The sequence below is a fragment of the Apteryx rowi genome, unplaced genomic scaffold (assembly GCF_003343035.1).
Source record: "Apteryx rowi isolate R43461 unplaced genomic scaffold, aptRow1 scaffold_96, whole genome shotgun sequence".
Classification (NCBI taxonomy): Eukaryota; Metazoa; Chordata; class Aves; order Apterygiformes; family Apterygidae; genus Apteryx; species Apteryx rowi.
In genome coordinates this window covers 1,632,772-1,655,502 of record NW_020451271.1, presented here as the reverse complement: position 1 = coordinate 1,655,502, position 22,731 = coordinate 1,632,772, and the positions used below count along the sequence as shown (strand labels likewise).

At 34.8% G+C, this 22,731-nt stretch overlaps 1 protein-coding gene across 1 annotated transcript in view; it reads left to right on the top strand.

Annotated features, from left to right (window-relative positions):
* The window catches only part of LOC112978656 (aspartyl/asparaginyl beta-hydroxylase-like), a 65,316-nt gene that overhangs the window by 18,833 nt on the left and 23,752 nt on the right, over positions 1-22,731 (top strand). Inside the window, exons 8-11 of the mRNA XM_026092299.1 lie at positions 9,797-9,885; positions 12,089-12,175; positions 15,423-15,573; positions 17,534-17,670. Coding sequence (XP_025948084.1) covers positions 9,797-9,885; positions 12,089-12,175; positions 15,423-15,573; positions 17,534-17,670 — 464 coding nt within the window. The remainder of the gene's footprint in view (positions 1-9,796; positions 9,886-12,088; positions 12,176-15,422; positions 15,574-17,533; positions 17,671-22,731) is intronic.

The window sequence follows — 22,731 nt, the reverse complement described above, 5'->3', positions numbered from 1 at the left end:
TCACTTGATGCCCTTCAGGACAGACAATGACCAGAGATCATTTTGCTATTACTTCATTATGACTTTCCTTTCTATTATCTATCCACCCAAGTATATTTCTGAGTGAAGTAACCTCACACACCTAAAAAGCTATTGAGTTGCAGCAGTATATGTGGGATATAGAGAAAGTTAATTTAGACATTCTCTGAGGCAAAAATGCATGTTGTGAGGGACCTGATTTTTTGGGGGTGAGTGGTGAGTGTCTGTCTCTGTCTAGGAAGAAAAATCCATTACTCAGAATGAGGAATTCTTTATTGCTATCTTAGAAGATGAAATAGGTAATTTTGTTCTAGGCTATCTTCCAACAGAATATCAGTGGTGTTTTATAATCTACTTTGCCCTCTAATTTCTGTATTAACTTCATGGATACTCCTCTGAAGAAACAAACACAAAATTAAAATAGTGCATAGTGTACTAATACTTCACATTTTCTCTGTTCTATGTAATTGAGAAGGATTGACTGCCTTATCACAAGAAGGTGATCAGACTTAATACCCCATCAAGTAGTTGAAGTGGCTGGATATTTTGGATGTATCAGTTCTTTAAATTATTTCACTGGTAGTACAATTCAGGGCATTTATACAACATCCATAAGGCCTCATTCCATATGAGGTGTACTTAGTTGTTTTTTGATCACATAGGCTAGTGAAAATTAAATTTAAGTAGGAAGCTTCAGTTTTCTGCTTTGGCTTATATTGTCATGTATTGAATATTCATTGACACTGCTGAAGAAAGGATATAAAACCTGGAAAAAACATTTTCTGCAATTGAAGTGTTTCTTTCACACACTGAACATTAGCACAGGTAATTGCAAAAGTAATTTTTACTTTTCAAAACTCATAAAACATTAAAGTGAAAATGAATGCCATCTGGTTGAAGCACTTAACTGCRCTGCATCAGGGACAGAGGTATATATAAGCCAGGCATAAGACAATTTCATTCCACAAGTGGCCCTGCAAGTGTCGTTCTGCTACCAGGGTTGACATGCAGCTCCCTTAACTCTACATGTCTGCATTTGAACAAGATATGTAGGATTCCACTGATACTGGTGAAGATCTAATCAATATAATCTGTGGAGTTTAAAGTGCTATTCCTCTGGCTAAATGTAGGTCTTTGCTGTAGGGTGAGATGAATCATACCCTAAACTCCATTAAAAACCTTGACTAGCTGCATTGGCTGTAGAATGAGCTTACACACTTAGCTCACCTCCAGTATGGTCACCTCAGGTAGGTGAACTGAGCTCCAGCCATACAAACTCTACTTTTAAGAGTGTACACACTCTATTGATTTACTTATTTAGATATTTAATTAAAGCCTGCATCAAATATGAGCCGTGGACAGAATGATCAATGTTGTACTTCATAAAAACACTGCAGTTCTCAAAGTCCAAAAATGTTGCATAACACTGTGCTGAGCTGAATGCATTCAACTCTAGAATATTAGTATGTACTTTTGTACAGAAAATCAATAAGGAAATTCATCTCTGGTTTTATCTAAGTGTTGCCTAATTCTAGCTTTTGAATGAAGCCAGAACTCATTATGGAGAAAAAGAGAGATGAATGATGGAAATACACGCCAAAAATAAAATTATCGTTCTGTAATTGTTTCTTATGAACGACATCTAATCAACAAAAAGTAATTTCAAAAGGAAAACCCTGTAGAACAGTTTTACTACAATGGAAATTGTTTCTTGAGTAACTGCTGCTAAAGATTTATTATAGTCATTAATTTCAACAGCTTTATTAGTCCCTAAAATGCCTCAGTTTTTATTGTCTGATTGCTTCCCCAGATAAGTTGATTACAGAGGTTTTGCCTGTTCTATTAGTACAGTATAGAAAGATCTTTTAATTATTGTAGTGTTGCGGGCTTTAAGTTGTCTAGTTGCAGTTACTTGTTTTTTCCTTTTTTTTACATATAGATATTACAGTCAAAAAATATAAAGTCCAATAAGTTTAAGGAGTTATGAAGCAGGTGAGGTAACTGTTTTGCTTAGTGTTGCCTAGCATAGATGGATGTAGAATACTACCTACTAGGATATGATCTGAAGCTAATCTTTTTATTTCAGATTAGGTTTAGAAATAAGGGAAATAAGGAGAGATCATTATATAGTTAAATGCAGAGGTTATAACTTTCATTTAAAACACTTATCTAATTACACTAAGCACAACATACAATCCTGCTACAGGATTGTTCTGGTGTAATTTTCAAAACAAAACAAGGACAGTGCACTCTCAACGTGTACGTGAAGACCATGCTTTACCATGCTTGTCTTGAATCTTTAAACCTTCTGAAGGTATTTAACTAAAATATTTAGGGTTTTAGTTAAATACCTTCAGAAGGCTTAAGGATTCAAGGTATCACATGGTCTTCACAAAGCTGCCTTCTGTTTTCCATGCCAGTAGTGCCAAATGCAAGACGGGGAAAGCAATAGGGAATATCCTGTGACATTACAATGGCAAGGATCAGTGCCAAAATAGAAGGACAAAAAAAAAAAAAGAAAAAAAAGAAAAGAAGCGGCAACAAAACCCCTCCAATGACAGCAACTGAAACTCACTTATGAGATGCTTTGTTAGATAGGATGTAAAGTCTTTCTATCCTCCACATCCTCAGAGAGACTGTGACATTACCRTCTCAGCATTTCTGAGGATTCTTATTAGGACGGATGTTTTAGGAGAAATATTCACACCAACAGCATAACATAGGTACTCTTACTCATAAAGGGGACTGCTGTCCCTCTCCATTAACTAGGAACTGCAGAGCATCAGTCTCCAAATGTTAAAGCAAGACAGTTTAGCCTAAATGGAAATCATCCTTCCTCCCAGTGCTCTGCGTTACACCAACCAGGATGTCCTCACTATTGGTGCGCATGGTACGTCCTAGGTGCTAGGCTTCAGTGCAGCAAGTAAGCCAGCCCAGCCCCTCCACCCCTTTTCCAGGGCTCTGAACGTAAGAAAGGGAGCAGAGGGCATAGAAAAGGGAATAATTAGTACTGAGAGCAAAAGATGGAGGAAGAGGAGAAAAGAGCAGCAAGAATGTGTGGAATACTGCCTGAGTTGGTCCCAGTTGAGATTTCTCAAGGATAGTATGTGATATTTTGTCCAATTCTGGCTAATAAAGCATTAATTCTTTTGAGAGGCCAGACCGATCTCTAACTGCCATGTCATTGCCAGGTCTTCTCTAACCTCAGATGCACTCTCTGTCAGGAAAATGAGTTTTTCCTTAGCCTGACTGTTTTGTGACTCACATGAAAATGTGTGAATTTATGTCAAAATGGGGACCTGACTTTTTTCCCTGTGGAGGATAGAGAGAAGGATTAATTTAATCTGTTTAACAATTATTGTTAGTTATTTCTTATATAATCTTTATACCAGTTTGTTCCGTATTGCTTTAAACTTAAGGTCMGATGTAGTCAATTTTGCTATATACTACTCATTGCTCTTTTTTTCATATGATTTTCATTGTTATTTCACGTACTTATATTGCTTTGGATGCATTTACTACACTAACATAATTGAATTACTTGGCATTTTAAACCAATCTTAACCCTTTTGTTCCACTCAGTTATACAGGACCATGCAGACATTTGATCATTTGAGGACATTTGTCTAGAAATACTAGGAAAGATTCGTTCTTTGACTGTGTTATTTTTTTAGGCAAACTTTGGATTAAAAGTTTTGAAGTTTGAAGAAATCACACTTCCATTTTAAGTATGTGGAAAAAAAAATCAACATCAGAGTTGCTAAATAATTTGCCTGATAGATTATGTATTTGAACTCCTCTTAAGAGGAAAAAAAAGCTGATCTGCTTAGATGAATATCTGCAGAACTCATTCTTGATTTTTTTTTTTTTTAATGCTATTGGGCTTTTGGTTTTGTTTTTAACGTAGAAAACTAATAATAGCACCTGTAATTGAGATTGCTTTCTGTCCTAAGGCACAGTTTTTAATCACAACTTTTCTGGACTTAAACCATTGAGGTGAAATTTTCCATTAGGACAACTAATTTTGGAAATGCCTTTCTAAAAGATGTATTTTGCAAGGTTTGAAGGAAAAGATTCAGCAGCCTCACAAGGTATATTTTTCACTCATTTCTTTGCTTTTCCTAGTGTTTAAATGAAAAAAGAAAAAAATATTGTAGAATCAGTGTATGTTTTTCCCTCCACAGGAGAATTTAGCCTTTACAGACAAAAAATATTAGTCAACATGTGYATGTGTGAATTGATATTCATCAGCTGATTTCCAGTGATTATAGCAGGGCTTCAATGCCTTCACAGAGACACCTAAACTTAGGTGCCTTCATCTGAAGCTGTCACTGCACTGGTGAAATTCTCAAGTTATGAGTATATGAACTTTTAACACTATCAAGTACTGCTGCTGAACTAAGTAAGCAGTTGTATTGCTTCTAACTCAGGCAGTGGTAGTTTGCAGATAAATAACTCTGCTGCATTATATGTACAAACGTGAAGTCTTTCTTGCAAAGGGCTACTGCTGTTCTATTAGCACCATTTTGTGTGAGGCACAGGCATATGCAATATTATGTGACAGGAGAGAGGCTTTGTCACTTGCATTCATCTTTCCTTAGGTCGCTATTATGGCTGCTTATAGCCCTAATCATTTTCCAAAGTATGCACCAGAGTCGGAGAATAGCAATAGGGTAGATGGTCAGTAACAGGATTTGGAGGCAAAAGAATTCAGGAGAAAATACCCATGAAAAAGTGCATGAACAACAAGTGTGTGGAAGAAGACAGGTAGCTAAGAACAAGTTAGGGGGTAAATAGAAAGAGCTGGACCAAGGAACAGATTGTGAGTAAGTGTAGGAAAAAAAGGGAAGAGCTAGAGTAGGGCATCAAGGTTGGGAACTGCCTAGGAGAAGATGATCTCAGGAGAAGGATACAAAGGAACAGAATTTTAAGGGTTCATTAGAAGCTGCAGAACATAAAAGCATATGTGTTTAATGATAGCTAGAGAAGTCAGGGAATCTGCTATTGATCCATTTATATTTTTGAACTTCAGTATTCTTTTGTTGGCATAGAGCTATGAAGAATCTCAGTCACATTGATGACTGGTACAGGGAGCTTCCTGGAGAAATTTCCTTTTATTAAGAAATGAGAGAATGGAACTTGCCTGTGTAATTATAACTTTGGTACCAAAGTGCATTGAGGTGTATAAATGTATTACAGGAATTGTAGAAAACAGGACTGTGTGGGACCCTGAAAGTTTATTTAGTCTATTTTGCTGGCCAAAAATCTTATCAACTATATATGTCATTCCTGCCAGATCCTTTTACAACATGTTCTTAAAATTTTCTGGTAATAAGAATTCCACAACTACCCTCAGCAATCTGTTCTACAGTGCCCATAGATACTGTTTCCAGATGTTCAAGCCAAATTTTCTCTTGTACCAATTTTAAGCTTTCATTCCTTGACCTAAATGTGGTGATATAAAGAATTTATTCTTTCCATCTCTATAGCTACTTTTTACATAATTGTATGTACCTCTCTTCCAGTGAGGCAAACCCTTTGCTATTACCTTTTTCCCATTCATTCTTGCTTGTACAGATGTAAAGTGTTGACTCCACAGACAATTCAAGACAAAAATATTTTTAAAAAATTCTTCAGTAGTGAGAAATTCCATCAACCTTTAATYAATTGGTTACTTATTTCTCACATGATGCTTTTTTGATCTTGAGTATCTAGCAGTGTGTTCATCATTTTTCAAGTGGTGTTTCTCTGTGCTTTATAGGAAAAGTCTATCACTGCCTTTGGTGGTGATAAGGTTCCTTTCATCATAAAAAGCACAAAATATGCTAGGTGTCTTAGTTTTCATATGCCAAAATAGGTATATAAAAYACCTATTTCATTATCATTTGTTTGATCACATTGCAGACTATTTCGTTTATGGCACCTTAAGTAYCTTGCCACTTCTAAAATATTTTCCTTCTCATTGTTTTTTTCCATATYGTAGTACAGAAGGGAAACATGGGATTGCTTGTCATCACTGGCCAAAGTTTATTCTTCAACAAAAAGAGCTGGCATATGATTTTCTATGAGACTTCTTCCTAGCTTGTTGATTTAACAGTGGAAACTCTTTTCTCTGAGGAAATCTTTTAGGTCATCTATTCAGTCTTCAGCAATCCTATGATAGAGGGTAACAAGCCTGTTCTTACATCTGAGAGATCGCTATTGAAAATTCTCAGTATTATTCTTGCAAGACCATAGTATGATATATAAAAGAATTATTACCATTTTAATGCTCAACCAGATAACTATAAATCTCCCAAACAGTTGTGTGACCATGCATTTCCTCAGATACATGTTGAAATCCATAAGTCATTGGAGAAAAATTACATGTTTTTTTCCTCTGAAACCAGATCATTTAACTTCTTTGTAACGTCCAATTTAATATATTGGGTCACATCTGCTAAAGGATTATTACACTAGAAGGAGGCAATGTATAATTTATTAAAATACCCCTGCAGGGATAGCAGGCTATCTATTTAATATACAGAAATGCTTGCTGGTTATACTGAAAGCTCCCAAATGAATCCTTTAGCATAGGAGTAAAATGGGCAAATGAAAATAATTGCTCATTATATAATGTTTACTGTGTTATATTGGTGCCTAGCAGCTGAATAATATTTATGTTAACAGTTCTTTTTCAGCTCTGCATATTGATCTCCTGCTGGTCTAGAGCTGATATATAGTTGTACTGAAAATGGAAAGATAATACTTTTTTTTTTTTAATGGAGGGTGTCAAAAAGGCTCTTCCAACACGTCATCAGAGTCAGAGGCAGGGGAAAGAAGTCTTAGAKTTTTGTGCCAAAGGCTTCTGAGATTTTCATTCACTCTCTCTTCTGAGCTGTTTCTGTCTCATCTCCTTGTAAACTCAAARGCATTGTGAAAAACACTCTCTTACAGGCAGTGAGAGTTTCTCAGTGGGTGGGAAAGCTTGTCTTTCCATCRCCTCAAAGGAACATCACTGTTGCCATGCTTAACAAGTTGGAGAAGGACCAAATGACTGTATGTCTTTCTGTGAACCCTGAAAGTTAGAAAGCTGGCAATTACCTATCCTCTCTTAGTAAATGCACAGTTTCTGTGTAACTGAATGGTGTTAGAAAAAGATTTTGATTCWTGGCACAGGAACTGAGAATTGACTTTGTGTTGTTCTACATCATTTCTTGCATGTACAGCCTCAGACAGCAGAAGCAAACCCAATGTTTGAGAGTATGGTGTCCAGCTGGAAGCTTCCTAGACCATATCTAGGGACTCAGTGGGACTGACATGCTTCAGAGTTTCCCTGCTAACAACAAATGGCACTTTTACTTAGGAGCTGTGAGCTCAGCCAATATGGAAAGTTCTTATGCAGACTTGCTTTATTTGCCCTTTATCAGCCCCTGGGACTAATRACCCCAGATTCATCTGCAACTGATTTTGAGAAAGTCAGGCATCAGAATTAGCAATGGTTTCTTGAAACTGGGTTGGAATGTTTTTGCATATAATTGGCCTTTTCTGATTAAACTGCATTTTTTCAGAAACTTCCAACCTTACCTGTTAGTCATTTCTAGATGCAAGGTCCTAGGATAGAGGGATCCTTGCTCTTATAATGATGCTAGTTCTGTGAGTTCTGCTGGATATGAGCACGTGAATGTTTGAAACAAAACCCATGTTGCGATCCTTTATTTTTATTTTTCTAAACTGCATGAAAATGCAATAAATCCATCACTTACTTTCATCACTTATCAAGTGGTTAATATATAAGACATAGCAAGGTAATCAGCCACAGACTGAAATAAATGAAGTTCAACTATATTTTCTATGGGCAAGGAACAAAAGACGTGAAAATCATCTGTATTATCTCAGCTAATTGTGCTATACTAAAGAATATTTCATTTTATTCAAAGCACTCTGTTTTCACTAACATAGTGTTTTAATAGATTTCATTTCGTTGTGCATTTGGAAGGTTCGTTCTGGAAGTTCCTGGAAAACAGAAGTTTTGTTTGCAAAAAAAAATAGTGCAAAGCATCTCTCTGATCCATCTGATTCCATCATAATTGCATTCATTTCAAGTCATAGGTTACAGTGAAACCCTGAAGTGTTTAGGAGAGCAAAAACATATTAATGCATTGAGATTCCTTCTATGTTCTCCATCCTATTTGATAGTTTATACTGAAAAAGGAGTAAACCCTTGCAAGTCTTTCATATAATTTTTCCCTTCTTACCTTCTTGGTAGTTAATGTCTTCAAATTTTACAGTCATTTCTATTATAAAGAGGATCAATAGGAGTGTAATAATAATGTAGTGCTTCTTTAGTACCTTTCCTTTATAGATCTTAAGACATTTTTATATTTAAAGCTGCTTAAGACCTTTGTGAATAAGTAAATGAGATTTATTGAAATTGCTTCAATCACTGCTTAAAATTCTATCCTCCTCCCCCAAAAAGCAACATCATCTTTTTGATTGTGCCTACCAAAGCTGCAGAATAGTTTATAAAGGAAATGCAAGGTGTATGCAAATTGTCTGAGTTCAGTTTTGGACATGACARTAAAATATGACTAATTACAATTCCMTGTAAAGGATATCCAACATACTTACTACAGCATTGTAGCAATATTGTGGTATTAAGCTGTATGCATTAGGTCTCATTATTTCCTTGAAGTAAAGGAAAAAGAATGGTGTTTGAGTTTAGCTTTACACATACCAATCATGGCTTTTTGTGTTTAAACTCTTACATAGAAAATAATAGTTTTGCTTCTTTTTATTCTATTACTGACTTATTGTCAAGAGAGGAGGAAAAAAACACAATAACTAATTTAAACAAAATATATGCTTCTAATTACAAATATACATAACCAGTAGTTATTTGTATCAGGGATAAAATGCATATTTTAAATGAAGTGCRAAAGCAAAGTTTACCTACTACCCATGTAGAGAAAAAAGTCTTCTGCTGTTATATTCTTTATAAGTGCATGTCCCTATTTCTTGCAAGTAATATACTTAATGCAACCAAATAGAGATTGTTTGAGTGACTTCTATAAAGTAAATAGCTGTTTAAGTTGACACAATTCAATTTGCTTCAAACACAATTTGCTTTACACAATTTAATTTGAAATTGGTTTGCTACATACTGCTATGGCTCTGCTAATGTGTGGTAACTTGCTTAAGCTACAGAAGCTTGATCGCTTAAAGGGATCTTGAGCAGAAAATTCAGTGTTGAACCTGCTTGGAGCAGGAAGTTGGTTTAGATAACTTTCTGAGGTCCCTTTCACCCTGAATAATTCTATGATTCTATGAATCATTAATTTTTTTTATTTATTTATTTTTTTAGACAAATAGGTATTCATGTGTCTGCACACAGCTTTAGAAATAATTAACACTTCCTGGTAATGAGATTGTTCACAATACTCATATAAATGTGGAAAAATAACATAGTTTCTCCCTGTCTAATGAATCATTTAGACTCCCTTGACAGTTGGGAAAAAAAAAAAAAAACTTTGAATATGTAAGATGAAAAACACTTGATCAAAAACTCCACTGCAAAGTTATTCAATTTGAATGACTGAAGATTGCTTTTCCCATAGGATTTTKTGACTGTAATAAATAGCTAAGAAATCAATTTCTTTCCAGTGTATTTTGAAACTACCTTATTGGAAAATCATGCACTTTACCAGTACAGTACTGGTCTCTAGTTAAAATCTACTTCTAACAATTGCTGTGAAATATGAAAAATGTAGTCAACTGTGTGTGTTTAAATCTCTTCTAGCTAAAAAGAAGAAGAAGCCAAAGCTCTTAAACAAGTTTGATAAGACCATTAAAGCTGAACTAGATGCTGCAGAAAAATTACGTAAAAAAGTAAGTTTTGAATGTTTCATTCAGAATTGTAAGTTGTAGCCACAAATGAATATATATAAAAATTAACTTGGAAAAAGGGAGAACTATGCTGTGATTTCCTTTTCTGAAGTTAACTTTTTTAAATTAAATATCCAGGGCACATTTGTACTTCAATTTTCATTTCTGTCTGGTAGTTTATCTTTAATTTTTTTTAAATCTTGAATGTACGTTCATTCATGTCTGTTTGTTCACCTTTAACCTTGAAAGTATGTACCTTAACTGCTGAATTTTTAATTTGAAACTGCAGGGGAGAAGTGTACTTCTTTTTTTCTAAGTATTTTTATGCTACTTAATCACTATGTGCTAACCAACAGAATAACTGTAACTCTTCAACTCTTGGTCTTTGTGTTAGAGAAACTGGTATTCAGATAATCAAAAAAGTGGTTAAATCAATTACGTGGAATAGGTTTAGATCCGTCATATCAACCATGATGTGCAGTTCACCCAAAAGAGCTCTTGTCCATTTGAGAACTGAAGCCAACTTATATAAAAGAATTTAGATTATACAAGTGTGTTAATATGGATCTCTCTGTAAGTGTTCATGTGCTTCATGAGCATTAGCTGAAGAGATGTTTCTGCTGGAATTCTGCATGCGTCTGAAGAGTATTTCTGCTCCCTTGCAACTGCTTAGAGGGTGAAACAGACATTAATGCTTTTCACCGAGGGCAACAGGACCTTACCATCAATCAGTCAATCCTTCTTGGTAATTTTGAATGTAATAGTTTGAATCTGGAAAAAAAAAAAAAACATCCTCAGAGGTCTTCTGTGATAGCTTCCAATTTTATTCTTTTTATTTGAAATTTTCAGAAAAATAGACCTTGTCAACTGTGTCCCTTTACCAAATGTCACATTACATAATGAAGCAAAACTACTTGAAATGAAAGACCCTAAGCCTTTTGGGTGTAAATCTTGCAAAACACTGATATGCCTCACAGACTGTCCTAGCACACAGAGAAGAACTGCAAGTCTTCATTCTGCTCTAGATTTGAGATGGCTGAATATGCCACTTACAGTACAGTGCAATAAAAACCATTTTAATCTCTGYAGGTGTAGGATGTTTTTTCATTTTTAAAAGATTTTGACTGTGCATGTTTAGGTTTATATTGCCACCCATGCAGCCTCAGAGTTTCTATAGGTCTATGAAGGGGCTGAAGACCTACTATAGACTAGTCTCAAACTGTCTCTGATGCTGCTTTTCTCTAGAAGCCTTGTTTACATGGTAGAATACAAAAATAAAATGCATTTTGATCCTTATTGCTGCTTGAACAATTGGCTGATCAGACTGAGACATAACAGAAAGTTCTGATGAGCCTATAGCACCAGCTGACTGACTGATTTCCTGCCTGTGTCTCTTGGTGAACTGCAAATAATCATGCTTCTCTAGTAGGAAGTAGGATAAATTTAGCAGCAAACCAGATGCATGTAATATTTATCTGAAGATAGCAAGACAGTTGTGTATAATAACTGACTCATATTTATACAGCTGTAAGTGTTGGATGTGGCTGCAGGATCCGATGCCAAGTTTTGCAGAGCAGTGCTTATTTCCTGCTTAACAGTGCAGCTGGTTCTTTTCAACTTCCATCCTTACTTGCTAGTCAGCATCAATCATGAGAATACCAGTTACTTTCTGACTTCATATGGGACAGGGAAGAGATGCAGAGTACATGTGAAGGTCTGAGGGATATAATTATTCTAAAAATTCAGAGGAAGCATTTATATACTTACAGAATGTTCAGTACTACTTTCCCTCAAAGAGCCACAGTTACAATACAGCTGGTCATGTGCAGAGAGGAAATTTCTAGTTATGTATAGAGCTTTCTTCTTATTCTGTATGTTACATTTCAATTTGGATTATCTGTGTAATCTTTACTGTACATTTTGGTATAGTAAAGTGATAGTCATCTCAGCATTTTTTTTCAGTCAACAAAGGAAAAGTGAGTAAAATAAAAACAAAGCTATTAGTTTTACCACAGAAAGTGAATAATATTGTTTTATAACTAATCACAATGAATTTCTCACAAGGAAGCAGCAAAACCCAACAAAAATGTGAGTGAAACCTGTTGATTTACAATCTGGACTTTTTATATTTTTGTTTTGTTTTTAATTTGGGGTAAATAATCTGATATTATGCCGTTTTCATGCAAATAAAATCTCTGTCTTCCAGGGAAAAGTTGAAGAGGCTCTAAGGGCCTTTGAAGCATTAGTGAATCAATATCCACAGAGTCCACGAGCAAGATATGGAAAAGCACAGGTACTGAAAAAAGTGTCATAAATTTTAAAATAAAATAAATAAAATAAGATTAAATAAAATAAGATTAAATAAACATGTTTTAACAATGGAATTCTAGACACAGTCAGACTTCATTTATAATTTTACAGACATTTTCTAAGGAAAAATGGTTTATGTTATCTGTCAAATTGTATCCGTTTCTGCCGTCCTTACTTCCTCAGGTACTTAGAATGCTTTTTGTCTAGCTTTAGTCTAGAGGGATGAAGGGTAAATAACACAAAAAGATGTATAGTTCCTATAGTTTTGATGAAAACTGCCAGGCGAATGGGAAGAGAGAAACTTCAACTAACGTCCCACTGCAGGATTGACAGGCAGAACTTAGTCGTCGCATGCTGTTTGCTGCATCTGGCAAATCAATACATGTCAGTCTGCTCTGGGCTAACTGCTGCTTTTTGTTTAGTGAAGAATATCAAAAGGGATACAGGAAGGGAAGGAGATTTTCAGTTTTTATAGGGAGACTGTTAAAGAGTAAAGAACACAAATTTGTAGGCAAGAAGGCTTAATTAGTTCTTTTGCTTGTGGAGTAAGCTTTTCTGTTTCAGGTATTCCCCTCCAGCAAAAGAAAGCTTTGGAAAATAAACTCTGCATTCATAATAATTTGTGCCATCTTGGGATGTCTTGGAAGAAGATAATCCTGGTATTTTTTATAAATAGTAGGATTATCCCACTCACCTATTTGTAATAAAAGCCCATTTGAACTTATGTTAATCAAGATGAACAAAGTGAAATCCTCACAGTGAAGGGGAATTGCGTTGTGATACAATTAATGAGGCATTTGGATTGGAGTCACAACCAGTTTTCACTTGGCTGATGACAGTCATGCTAAAATCACAGCAATGGTTATCCGAAAACTTATCACAAAAGCACCTGATACACAGTAGATCGATCCTTTGATGTTATATGTGAGGGGTAGTCTGCTGAAGTCTTTACCCTTTTACACTAGCAGACCACCTAACTTTGTATATATGATGGATACAGTTTTCTGTTAAATTATGCTCTTAATACTTACCTCTTTTATGAGTCCATGGTTATGTATAAGAGAATACTCTTCCTGTCTCCTTATTAGCTCACTGCTTTCAGGAAGGAAGGCAAATAACTGAAGCTAGCTATGATGCTTTTTCTCATTCAGAATTCTTCCCAGTGACACAACTTATTTGCCGCTTTGCAATAATTTGTAGTCACTATATACCACTTCAGCAATGCTTAAAGGAGCTACAGACCAASATCTGGAGTCATAATTAGCATACACTTCCTGGAAATATATAAAAACAACTATGAATTCATTTCCATTTTCAGTGTTCTTTGTACACTCCGGTTAATGTGTAACACTTTTTACTGAACAATCACATTAACATGACTGATGGCACTTTTATTGAATCAAGTGTGGCTTAGATGAAGCTGTTTGAAAGGAATGGGAAATTCACTGACAGATGGATTACTTTCAAGATTTGCATTGTAAGACACTGTTACTTTTAAAGAAGTATTTATACCAACAAAGTGCATTCTCATCACTAACTAACAATAAAACTGCACAGGGGTAAGGCTAAAACCCATGATTTCACCACAAGACTGTACCCTCCCCTTCTCTATGAAGCACAAACCAACATTACATGTTAATTTTGAAGAGTCTACTTCCAATAAGATGTGAGGATTAATTTTCTTGATCTTTAAATAACTTTAAAAGGCAACTGTTTTCTCCAAAATTCTGCAAGAGATCTTTTCAGAAATTCATGTTTTGATTTCTGCAGCTATGCTTAGGTTTCAAAAATATTCTACAGAAATAGTTAACATCTTTAAGAATGAGAAGAACAGTAGATAGAGAGATCTTAGACCTCCTTATAGATACTATATGATTTGTAGCATCTATATTAGTGAAATTAAGCAGATCTTATTCTGATATTTTTTGTTTCTTYCTTATATATATTTTACTATCCTCTACGCTGAAACTTCCTCAAAAAGGGAAAAGCAAATTTACTGGTAAATATAAATCAGAAAAATAAATAACCTCTTAAAATTGATTTCTGAATTTATCTCTTAAACCAACATATCAACCCTTGGCTTGGAGTTGATCTCAGCCAGTCATGGCTGAGTAAACATATTATTAAATATTTTCCATATTCAATTTCAAAACAGCAGAACACATCATTGAACATGGAGAAGCCTGGAAGAAAAAAAAAAAAAAAAAAGGAAAGAAGTGCAAAGAGTTTCCAGATGTTAACTGCTGACTACAACATATACTGCTAATACAACTGAAATTTTTTCAATTAATGTATATATAAATGATAAAACAATGAATTTAGATTGACCAGTTGTATTTCTACTGATGAGATGTTTGTGATGCATCTACACTTTGCTCTGCTAATTGGCTCARGAAGGAATGAGCCAGTAAAAATAGAAGTATTTAGGAAGAATGCAAGAAACATACAAAAATGTATTTGTATATATGTCAGAATATAAATCATATAAAATAATGCTTTAAAAAATCAACATATGACATAGTCTTTTTTTTTTTTTTTAACGCCAGCAGTGGAAACATTATCAAAATGYCATACCACAGGTGAAATCTGTAGTAGTTTCTACTTGGCCTCACTGAAGCTGTAATTTCACAGCAGAGATGTTATATGTTATTTGGTCTGCTCCTGAATTTGATGAACAAATTGAAGTTCTTGAAGCATTATATATGTAAAAGTAAAGCCAATTCCCAATTTTTTTCAGGAAAGCGTTTGTGCAAAATTGTGTCTGAATATCAGAAAAAAAATTGTTGGTATGTTTCAATTTACATAGTACTGTCAGCATAACGCTTGGTATACAAATAATCCATACATAGCAAATTACATTTTTTTCCATATTATTAGAGGAGATTTCTTCATTTAATTTTAAAAGCAGAAATTCTGACTTCTACAAATATTACCCCAAAATATTTGTTAGTGTATGTACTGCTGATGATGGTGTATGTTTTAGGTACAAATTTTCTCMTATTTATGCTTTCAAACAGCTTGCAGAAAACAAGAATTAGCAGTATAACCGCCTTATCACAAAGCACAACCAATTAAACTTCCCTTGTTATGCCAAAATTATAGAGATTAACGATAATTTTAAAATAGTCCCATGACCTAACAGTTACAAAGTTTTCCATTAGAGAAAGTAAAATTATTTAAAAACAGTGGGTTATTATGTGTTCTAATAATAGTTTTATGATTCTATCTAGTCTGAAGATGACTTAGCTGAGAAAATGCGAAGTAATGAGATGTTGCAACAAGCCATCAACACCTATGATGAGGTGGCTGGTCTGCCAAATGTCCCTTCAGATCTGATGAAACTGAGCTTGAAACGAGAAGCAGACAGGCAGCAGTTTCTTGGTAAGACTTGAGCTTGGGTTAAAAATTATGAAAGATGTGTGAACAAGACTTTAAAATATCACTAACAACTTAAAAGCACCTTGAATTTTCAGTAGGACATATGTTTCCAATTTCTTGAATACATACAAAAAATCTTAAAATTTTTTAAAAAATATTACTGTTGAACTAATATTTACAATTGTCTGAATGACAACAGTGCCTGCAGACAATTATGCACTAGGTGCTATGAGTAGCTATGGTTGAAGATGCTCAAAAAAAGTTAATTGACAGAGAAAGAGGAAAATGTTCTTTTTTTTTCTTCTTTTTTTTAACTGGAGGAGAGTTATGGGGATATTAATGGCATACGCAGGGTCTTATATAAAACAGAGAAGAACGGAATTGAACTCAGGGGTTAATGTTTTAAATTGCAAGGTTTTCCTTCTGCTGATATTTTGGAAGGCTTTATTTTTGAAAAGAAGATGTATAGATAATATTGAGTATAACTTAATGCACATGTATATATAATGCGTAAATGTATAATAAATGCATTTGTGCAGTTTTATAAAATCTATGTGAAAGCTGTTAACATACTGTTATTAAATTGTAATTTTGAAGTATACCTTTGTCAAGAAGAAATCACCTGTTTGTTATTATTCCTAAGTTTCTGTCAATGTTATTTGTTTAATTAAGTGAATTTATTCAATACTCTTCTCAGACTGAGTTACCAGTAGCAACAGCTTTGATAGCCATTAGACCTAAGCCTAAGATAGCTATTAGACCATTAATTACAAAGCATTGTGCAACCCCTCAGCTGATGTTCTTGATCCCATTTTTTAAAAAAGTAAAATGTAAATAGTCAAATAACCAGCCAATAGATTTCTTAAAAAAAAAAAAAAAAAAAAAAAAAAAAACAGACGTTCACTTAACATCAGTGGCTCAATGCAGACTTGTATTCATTACTTTAGGGAATGATTTTTAACAGTCTTTTAAGGCACTGATATAGTGGCCCTTTACACAACTTTTTCCTGTATCTCTCTATTGCTTTTTACGAATTTGCCTGCTATACTGATAAGTGAATTTCATGTTTTTCCTAAGCTGATCATATTCTCATATATTTAATTTATACTACTGTCTTCTTTAAACAACAATAGGAAGGCTTAGTCCTTATGATCATAAAGTTGATCTGTTCCAATCTCAATAAAAAAAGTTCCAAAACTGCCAAGAAGCGCCAAATTAAGGAGAGCTAGGTTTGAGTTCTTTTTCAAGGACTGGAAACTTGAAGATGGAACCCTAAAAGCAAGTACTAAAAAGTAATGGAAGCATCTGAAAATTTAGGTCTCAATTCTGAGATGTACAAGAAATGTGATTATTATATGAAACACAGCTAAATTAGGTGGAGAAAAGAGTTCTAATCCCATGAATTGGATTTTAAGATCAGCTTGTTTTGATCTTACTATGCTTCAGCAAGACCTTGTCTAGGAAGCCAATGAATCTCGTACATAATTTTAATATATAAAGCATGATTATTTTCAGTGGAACTATTGCTTAACTGTAACAATGTGCTTAATAACTTCAATTAATTGAGAACTAACTTTATTTTAAAATGTTAACCTGATTTTGTTGAGCAATTTGACATCTACAAATGAAAGAACAACCAAAGTTTAAAAAATTTGTTGTTACTGCTACACTGTGAACAGTTTTCCACTAGAGGCTCCCATAACACTGCATGATATGCATTCTTAGTGATTTCCTGAAGTATTCCTTGTAAGACTGCACCCCATGTGACAATTAAGCAGTTGAATATTCTCCTATTTGCATAAATCTCTTCTCAGGTTCTGCATGAACAGTGATCAATAGTGAAAGTGAAATATCTGGTTGTAATTTGTATTTTCTTAGACTGTGTACTAGATAAGCACATTATGTGAGTTATTATTGTTATTCATATCCATAGTTTTAACTGAGTTTTGTTCAATGAAATTAGGTCGCATGAGAGGTTCTCTAGTTACTCTACAGAAATTAGTTCATCTGTTTCCCAGTGACACTTCTTTCAAGAATGACCTTGGAGTCGGTTACCTCTTGACAGGAGATAACAGCAATGCCAAGAAAGTATATGAAGAGGTAAGCTTCCATTCCAGCTGAGGAAAAAATGCTTTACTTTCATATGTTCATTCTAAGGATTGCCTATTTAACTTCTTAGTTGTTAAGCAAGTCACATGTCTGGTTTTGATGGATTAATATGGATAACATTTTTTTCCTTATGCACAGTTCTTAATTATCTCTTAATTCAGATTTCCTGATACCATCCATATTAAACATTTTCCTCATAGAAAGAGAAATGCATACTTAGTAACAATTGGCTTATTAAGACTTCTGGTAGCCAGCTTTGAAATATATTGACAACAGAAATAGACTTAATTCCCAGTGTAAAAGACAACACTTTATCTGCAAGACATGGAAAGCAGAAGTAAAACTGTTTATTTACAGGAACAGCCACTTTAAACAGGTGATWAAGTAGTTCAGCACCCACATGGATATTTATGCTTTGGCTTTTTCAGAACTTTTGTAGGCAGCCTAAACTCTATTTTTCTTTCATGATGCTTGCTTATGCTGTAGAAAGTTCATTGGAATTGTCATCTTACACTATGGTTAGCAGCCTGGAGRAAGTTCTACTGCCAGAAAAGGTCACACTGCTCCTGTGACGGAGAAACCCTGTTATYATCTGAGAACGCTCTCATGTTTGTGGAGCTTCACATTACTAGTAGAGCAAGAGCTGTCAGAACCTAGTCAGAGATGATCTTCTGAAGAAGTTGGCACACTTGTTCCAGTGCTTGTTTAGTGCAGGATTAGTTCAGCAATTGACTGGCTATTGTAGATTGAGCGTGAGCCAGCATGATTAGTGCCAACTCCTGAGACTAAATAAAGGCCCAGTTGTCAGTCCCATACATCTCAGATTTGAAAGGGATTTGCATCTCGGGTGATTTCACAAAGGGACAGGACGTTCAGCCACAAGTTGGAAGCAGGAGCCAAACCCAGATAATACCCTTTTTTCTGCATCTCCTCTGGCCATCACAAATGTTGCCAGAAAAGCGTTTACTTTTGTACTTTGTCTACGTTTTAGGTCCGTCCGTAAAACATTTTTGCTCAGTAACTTTTCTGGCCTGTCGAAATTTCTCTGAGGAGTGGAAATGTCAGCTTCTAAAGGTTGGATATATTAACCAAACCTGCTTCTCCAACTGCAAGGAACTTTGAAAAACAAAAAACCATACTTTTCTTGAGCAAGATTTTCCTTTGCAAATTTTCTGGATTTTTCTGCAAACAACATAGATGTTAGAATTTCTGAAAATTGATAGTCACAGGCCTTCTTATATGAAGAAAGTAATGAGTTTGCTATTGAATTATATATAATAAACATAATAATATATATTATATATATTGCAATATTTTGATATTGAGTTTCATATACTACAGAAAGAGTATTCTGTTCTGATTAAGAACAGATATGCCTAATAAATATTGGTTTGTTTTTAATATGTTGTTTTCCATACTTCTGCAGACTTCATCCAATATAATTACTCCATTTTGAACGTCAATAATGAATGAAATAGTATAGATAATAGTGATGTTCTGTCCTTATAAAAGAGCAACAAATAAATATCTTTTTAAAGAGCTAGATTTATTCTTTTTAGAAATAATGCAGTTTTTGTCTCATATTCTAACTATTCTTCAGGCTAAATTCTAACACATTAATATGATTTTTCCTTTGTTGTAACTCAGGACAAATTTACATAAAGATTTTTAAGAAAAGAAATATAGACAGAGAAACAGGCAGGAACTCATGCACCTGCTTTTGTTCGTGATTCTACTGAAGATTTCTCATATGATTCTGGACACATCTCTTAGGGGCCATCTGGTCTGYGCTGAGTGCCTCACTCAGCTGTTGCAGTGCATAATTAGAAAATGATTGGCATGTGACTTGGAGCTCCTACCATAGGTGCTCAGGCTCTATGCATAGTCAATAAAGAGAGGGAGGAAACTGAAGAGTGCTTCTGGGGACTCCAGGAGACCCCTTCCTCTTCCCATGACTTCAGGAAAACTGAAGAAGCTTACGTAGTGTGATGGACTCCTTGGTTGTTCAGGATAAATCAGTCATATGATAGGAAACATGAGACAGCACAAACGAGCCTAACTTCAGTGCTGAACAGTACCTGCCTCCATCCACTCAGTATTTATGAGTCCTGGGTTCTGGTTCAAACTGTAAGGATAGTCAGACACTTTATTCAGGTGTTCTTTAGTGTAAAAAATATGAACATATAGGAAGAGAGAGCAGAACYCAGGACTCATTCTCAAGAGAGCATACCCTTGTTCAACTAAAGAGTCAGCTTCTTGTTTTCCCCCCCCCCCAATCCCCTTCTTTTCTCCATGATTGTCTAATTTGTCCACAAGGTAGAGAAATAAATAAATAAAACAATATAATATAAATGTGGGTCCTAGTGAATGGAGACTTTTTGCTTTCCACTTTATAGTCGATATACTTATTTTCCATTCAATTCTTGTCTCATCTTTTGTATAACCAGATTTAAATACTGGAAACCAACTAAAATTGTTCTAAAAGGATTTTCCTGCAATTTTTTTTCTCTCAGCAACTGATAAGCTGTTATGAAGAAATTTTTATTTCAAAAGTCTTTAATGTGATACGTTCTTTCTTTTAGCTACAGAAATGATGTCTGAACACTGAACTTCAGATCAAGAGAATTTCATATCTACAGCTGTAGTGGTTAGTTTAATCTGATACAAAATATAGTTTATTTTCTAATATGTATTTACCAGACTCTCTGCTGAACCATGTCTATTTGAGAGGATTTCAATTTTGCCTGCTATTAAAGTTCTTTCTTTTGAATATTTTACTTAGAAACAGAGAAACATAGTGTTAAAAGTAGCCCTAGTGGAACTATAGCTATTTTTATTTTCAAAGATCTACATGTTATGATAAAATACTGTGGAAGAGATCTTCATTTGGAGAATAAGTGATCTTAAAGCACTTTTCTACCTGCCTTTCTCTCTGTATGGCTTAATGCAGCATTGTACAGACACACATAAGCCAGCCCTGGTTGAACTATCTCAGGTACCAGAAGCAAAATAGCTGCCTTGACATAGTACTCTGCCCTGGCTAATTAGCCATAGATAGCCCCAGAGGTTAATTTCTATATTCATGATTAATATATAATGGGCTATGAGCAGTTTAGTAAAACTTATTTCTAAACATAATTAATATTGCATGCAGCAACAGCAACAGAGTAATACAATTTACATTAAATACTTCCAGTGTAATTTCTACTGATTGTATCTCTTCACTTCTCTTTAGGGGTTCTGAATGTAAGATCATGCCTTAATGCAAGTCGGCATAGTTTAAATGAACTGTGATATGGGAAATTCTATTCTGTCTTAATTAATCAGATAGCTTTGTCCTATAGTTAAAGGAACTGTAACAAAATTATATGGCCAATAAATATTTCTGTCAATCATTTTATTTGACCCTGCAGGTACAGAATCTTTGAATAAAATTATTATATATAGAATGCCAATTATACATCGAATGCTCTAGCCAAATAGTATATAAAAGTATAAAGAAGTTGGTGCCATATTTTCTTGTATTAGTGGTCAAGTACATTGTTACTATGAATTGCCAAGTTCACTTTTTGCTAATGATGTGGCATTTTATAGACTTCAGATAGATTCTAAACTTCATTGTTCTTTCATAGGAGCTTCTACCTGCGAAAAGAAGTGAAATGCTGCTATTTTTAACTTGTAGCATTACACTCATATTGCACTGATTTTGTGTGTAATTTGTATGTAAGGTTTGAGACAGAAGAAAAATTGGCCCAGAGGACTTGTTATGGTTTTGCTCATAATTACTTTGAAGAACTAGGTTAGAAAGTGACTGGAGAAGGTAGAGGCAAAATGCTATAATGTATTTGGGCATTTTATGCATGGCATAGATTTAGTAATGTCAGAAATGTATTTGGRAAAAAAAAATTGCTCACTGTCTTGTATTTGCTGCCGGTATCAGTCTCTGTAATTCCAGTGACTCCCAGGCACCTGTGCTGATCTTCACAAGCTGAGGATCTCTCCTGATCATCTGTCTCCCCTTATTTTAAAGAGAGAGGACATGTAACAACAGATTAGCTTGGTTGTGTAATTGATATCGCATAGTGCTATAAATGATATTGAATCATAGAAATTGCAGATTTCTAGTAGATCAAGACACTCTCTATTTTTTCCCTTGATTGAAGCAGACCAAATACACTTAAATTATCCCAGTAATGTTGGGGGTACATGTTTCAGAACTCAGGCCAACTAGCTTCACACTACCTTCACCTGAAATGCTCCCCCATATAGTGATCCGCTCCTACAGCTGTCCACATATCATTGCCTAGCAGAGCCTCCTGGAAGTATCCATCTGTGCCTAAGTAAGATTTGACTTCTCTTTTGCCTATGGGTTTTCCTTTCTTGAAAAATTAACTATGTTATGTTATAACTCAGGCACTACTTCTAAATCTTGTTCAGAATACAACATTTTTTAGCTTAGTTTAGTACAGTAGGTCTTGGCCTATCAAAAAGTGTAGTACACAAATATACAAACAATTTATCCGTCCCCTTCTAGTGTGAAAGCACACTAAATTGCTTGAGGTACCCCATTAGTCCTTGCATTACCATCTGATACACTTTCTTGGCCAAGAAAAAGCTAAGTTCTTCTAGAGAGTGCTCCAGTTTACTGTTGTGCTGAAAACCATGAGATATGCCCATCCTGTTCCCAGGTTTTGTGCAGTCCTGTCATGTGATGCTGCAAGTTTTTTTTCCAGCGTGTTTCTAAACTGTAGTCACAGTGCTTCTCAGCATGGTCTGTTCTCTGTTGCCAAGACTAGTCTTCCACTAGTATAAACCTATCTAATTTAAAACTATTGCAGGTATGCTTCTACACTACAATTCCCATGACTATGCCGTAGACTTGTTCAGAGAGCCATTTCTTTCTTTCAAATTAGTCAAGCCTAGAATATGTAACTGAAGTGTTAATAAGTGCTCCACTTCCTCAGTGGAGCATACTGTAACACAAGAGAGAAGGTGGAAAAAGAGGGACAAGAAGAAAGTAAGGCAACTGGCAGATTCCAGCTGAGTTAATTT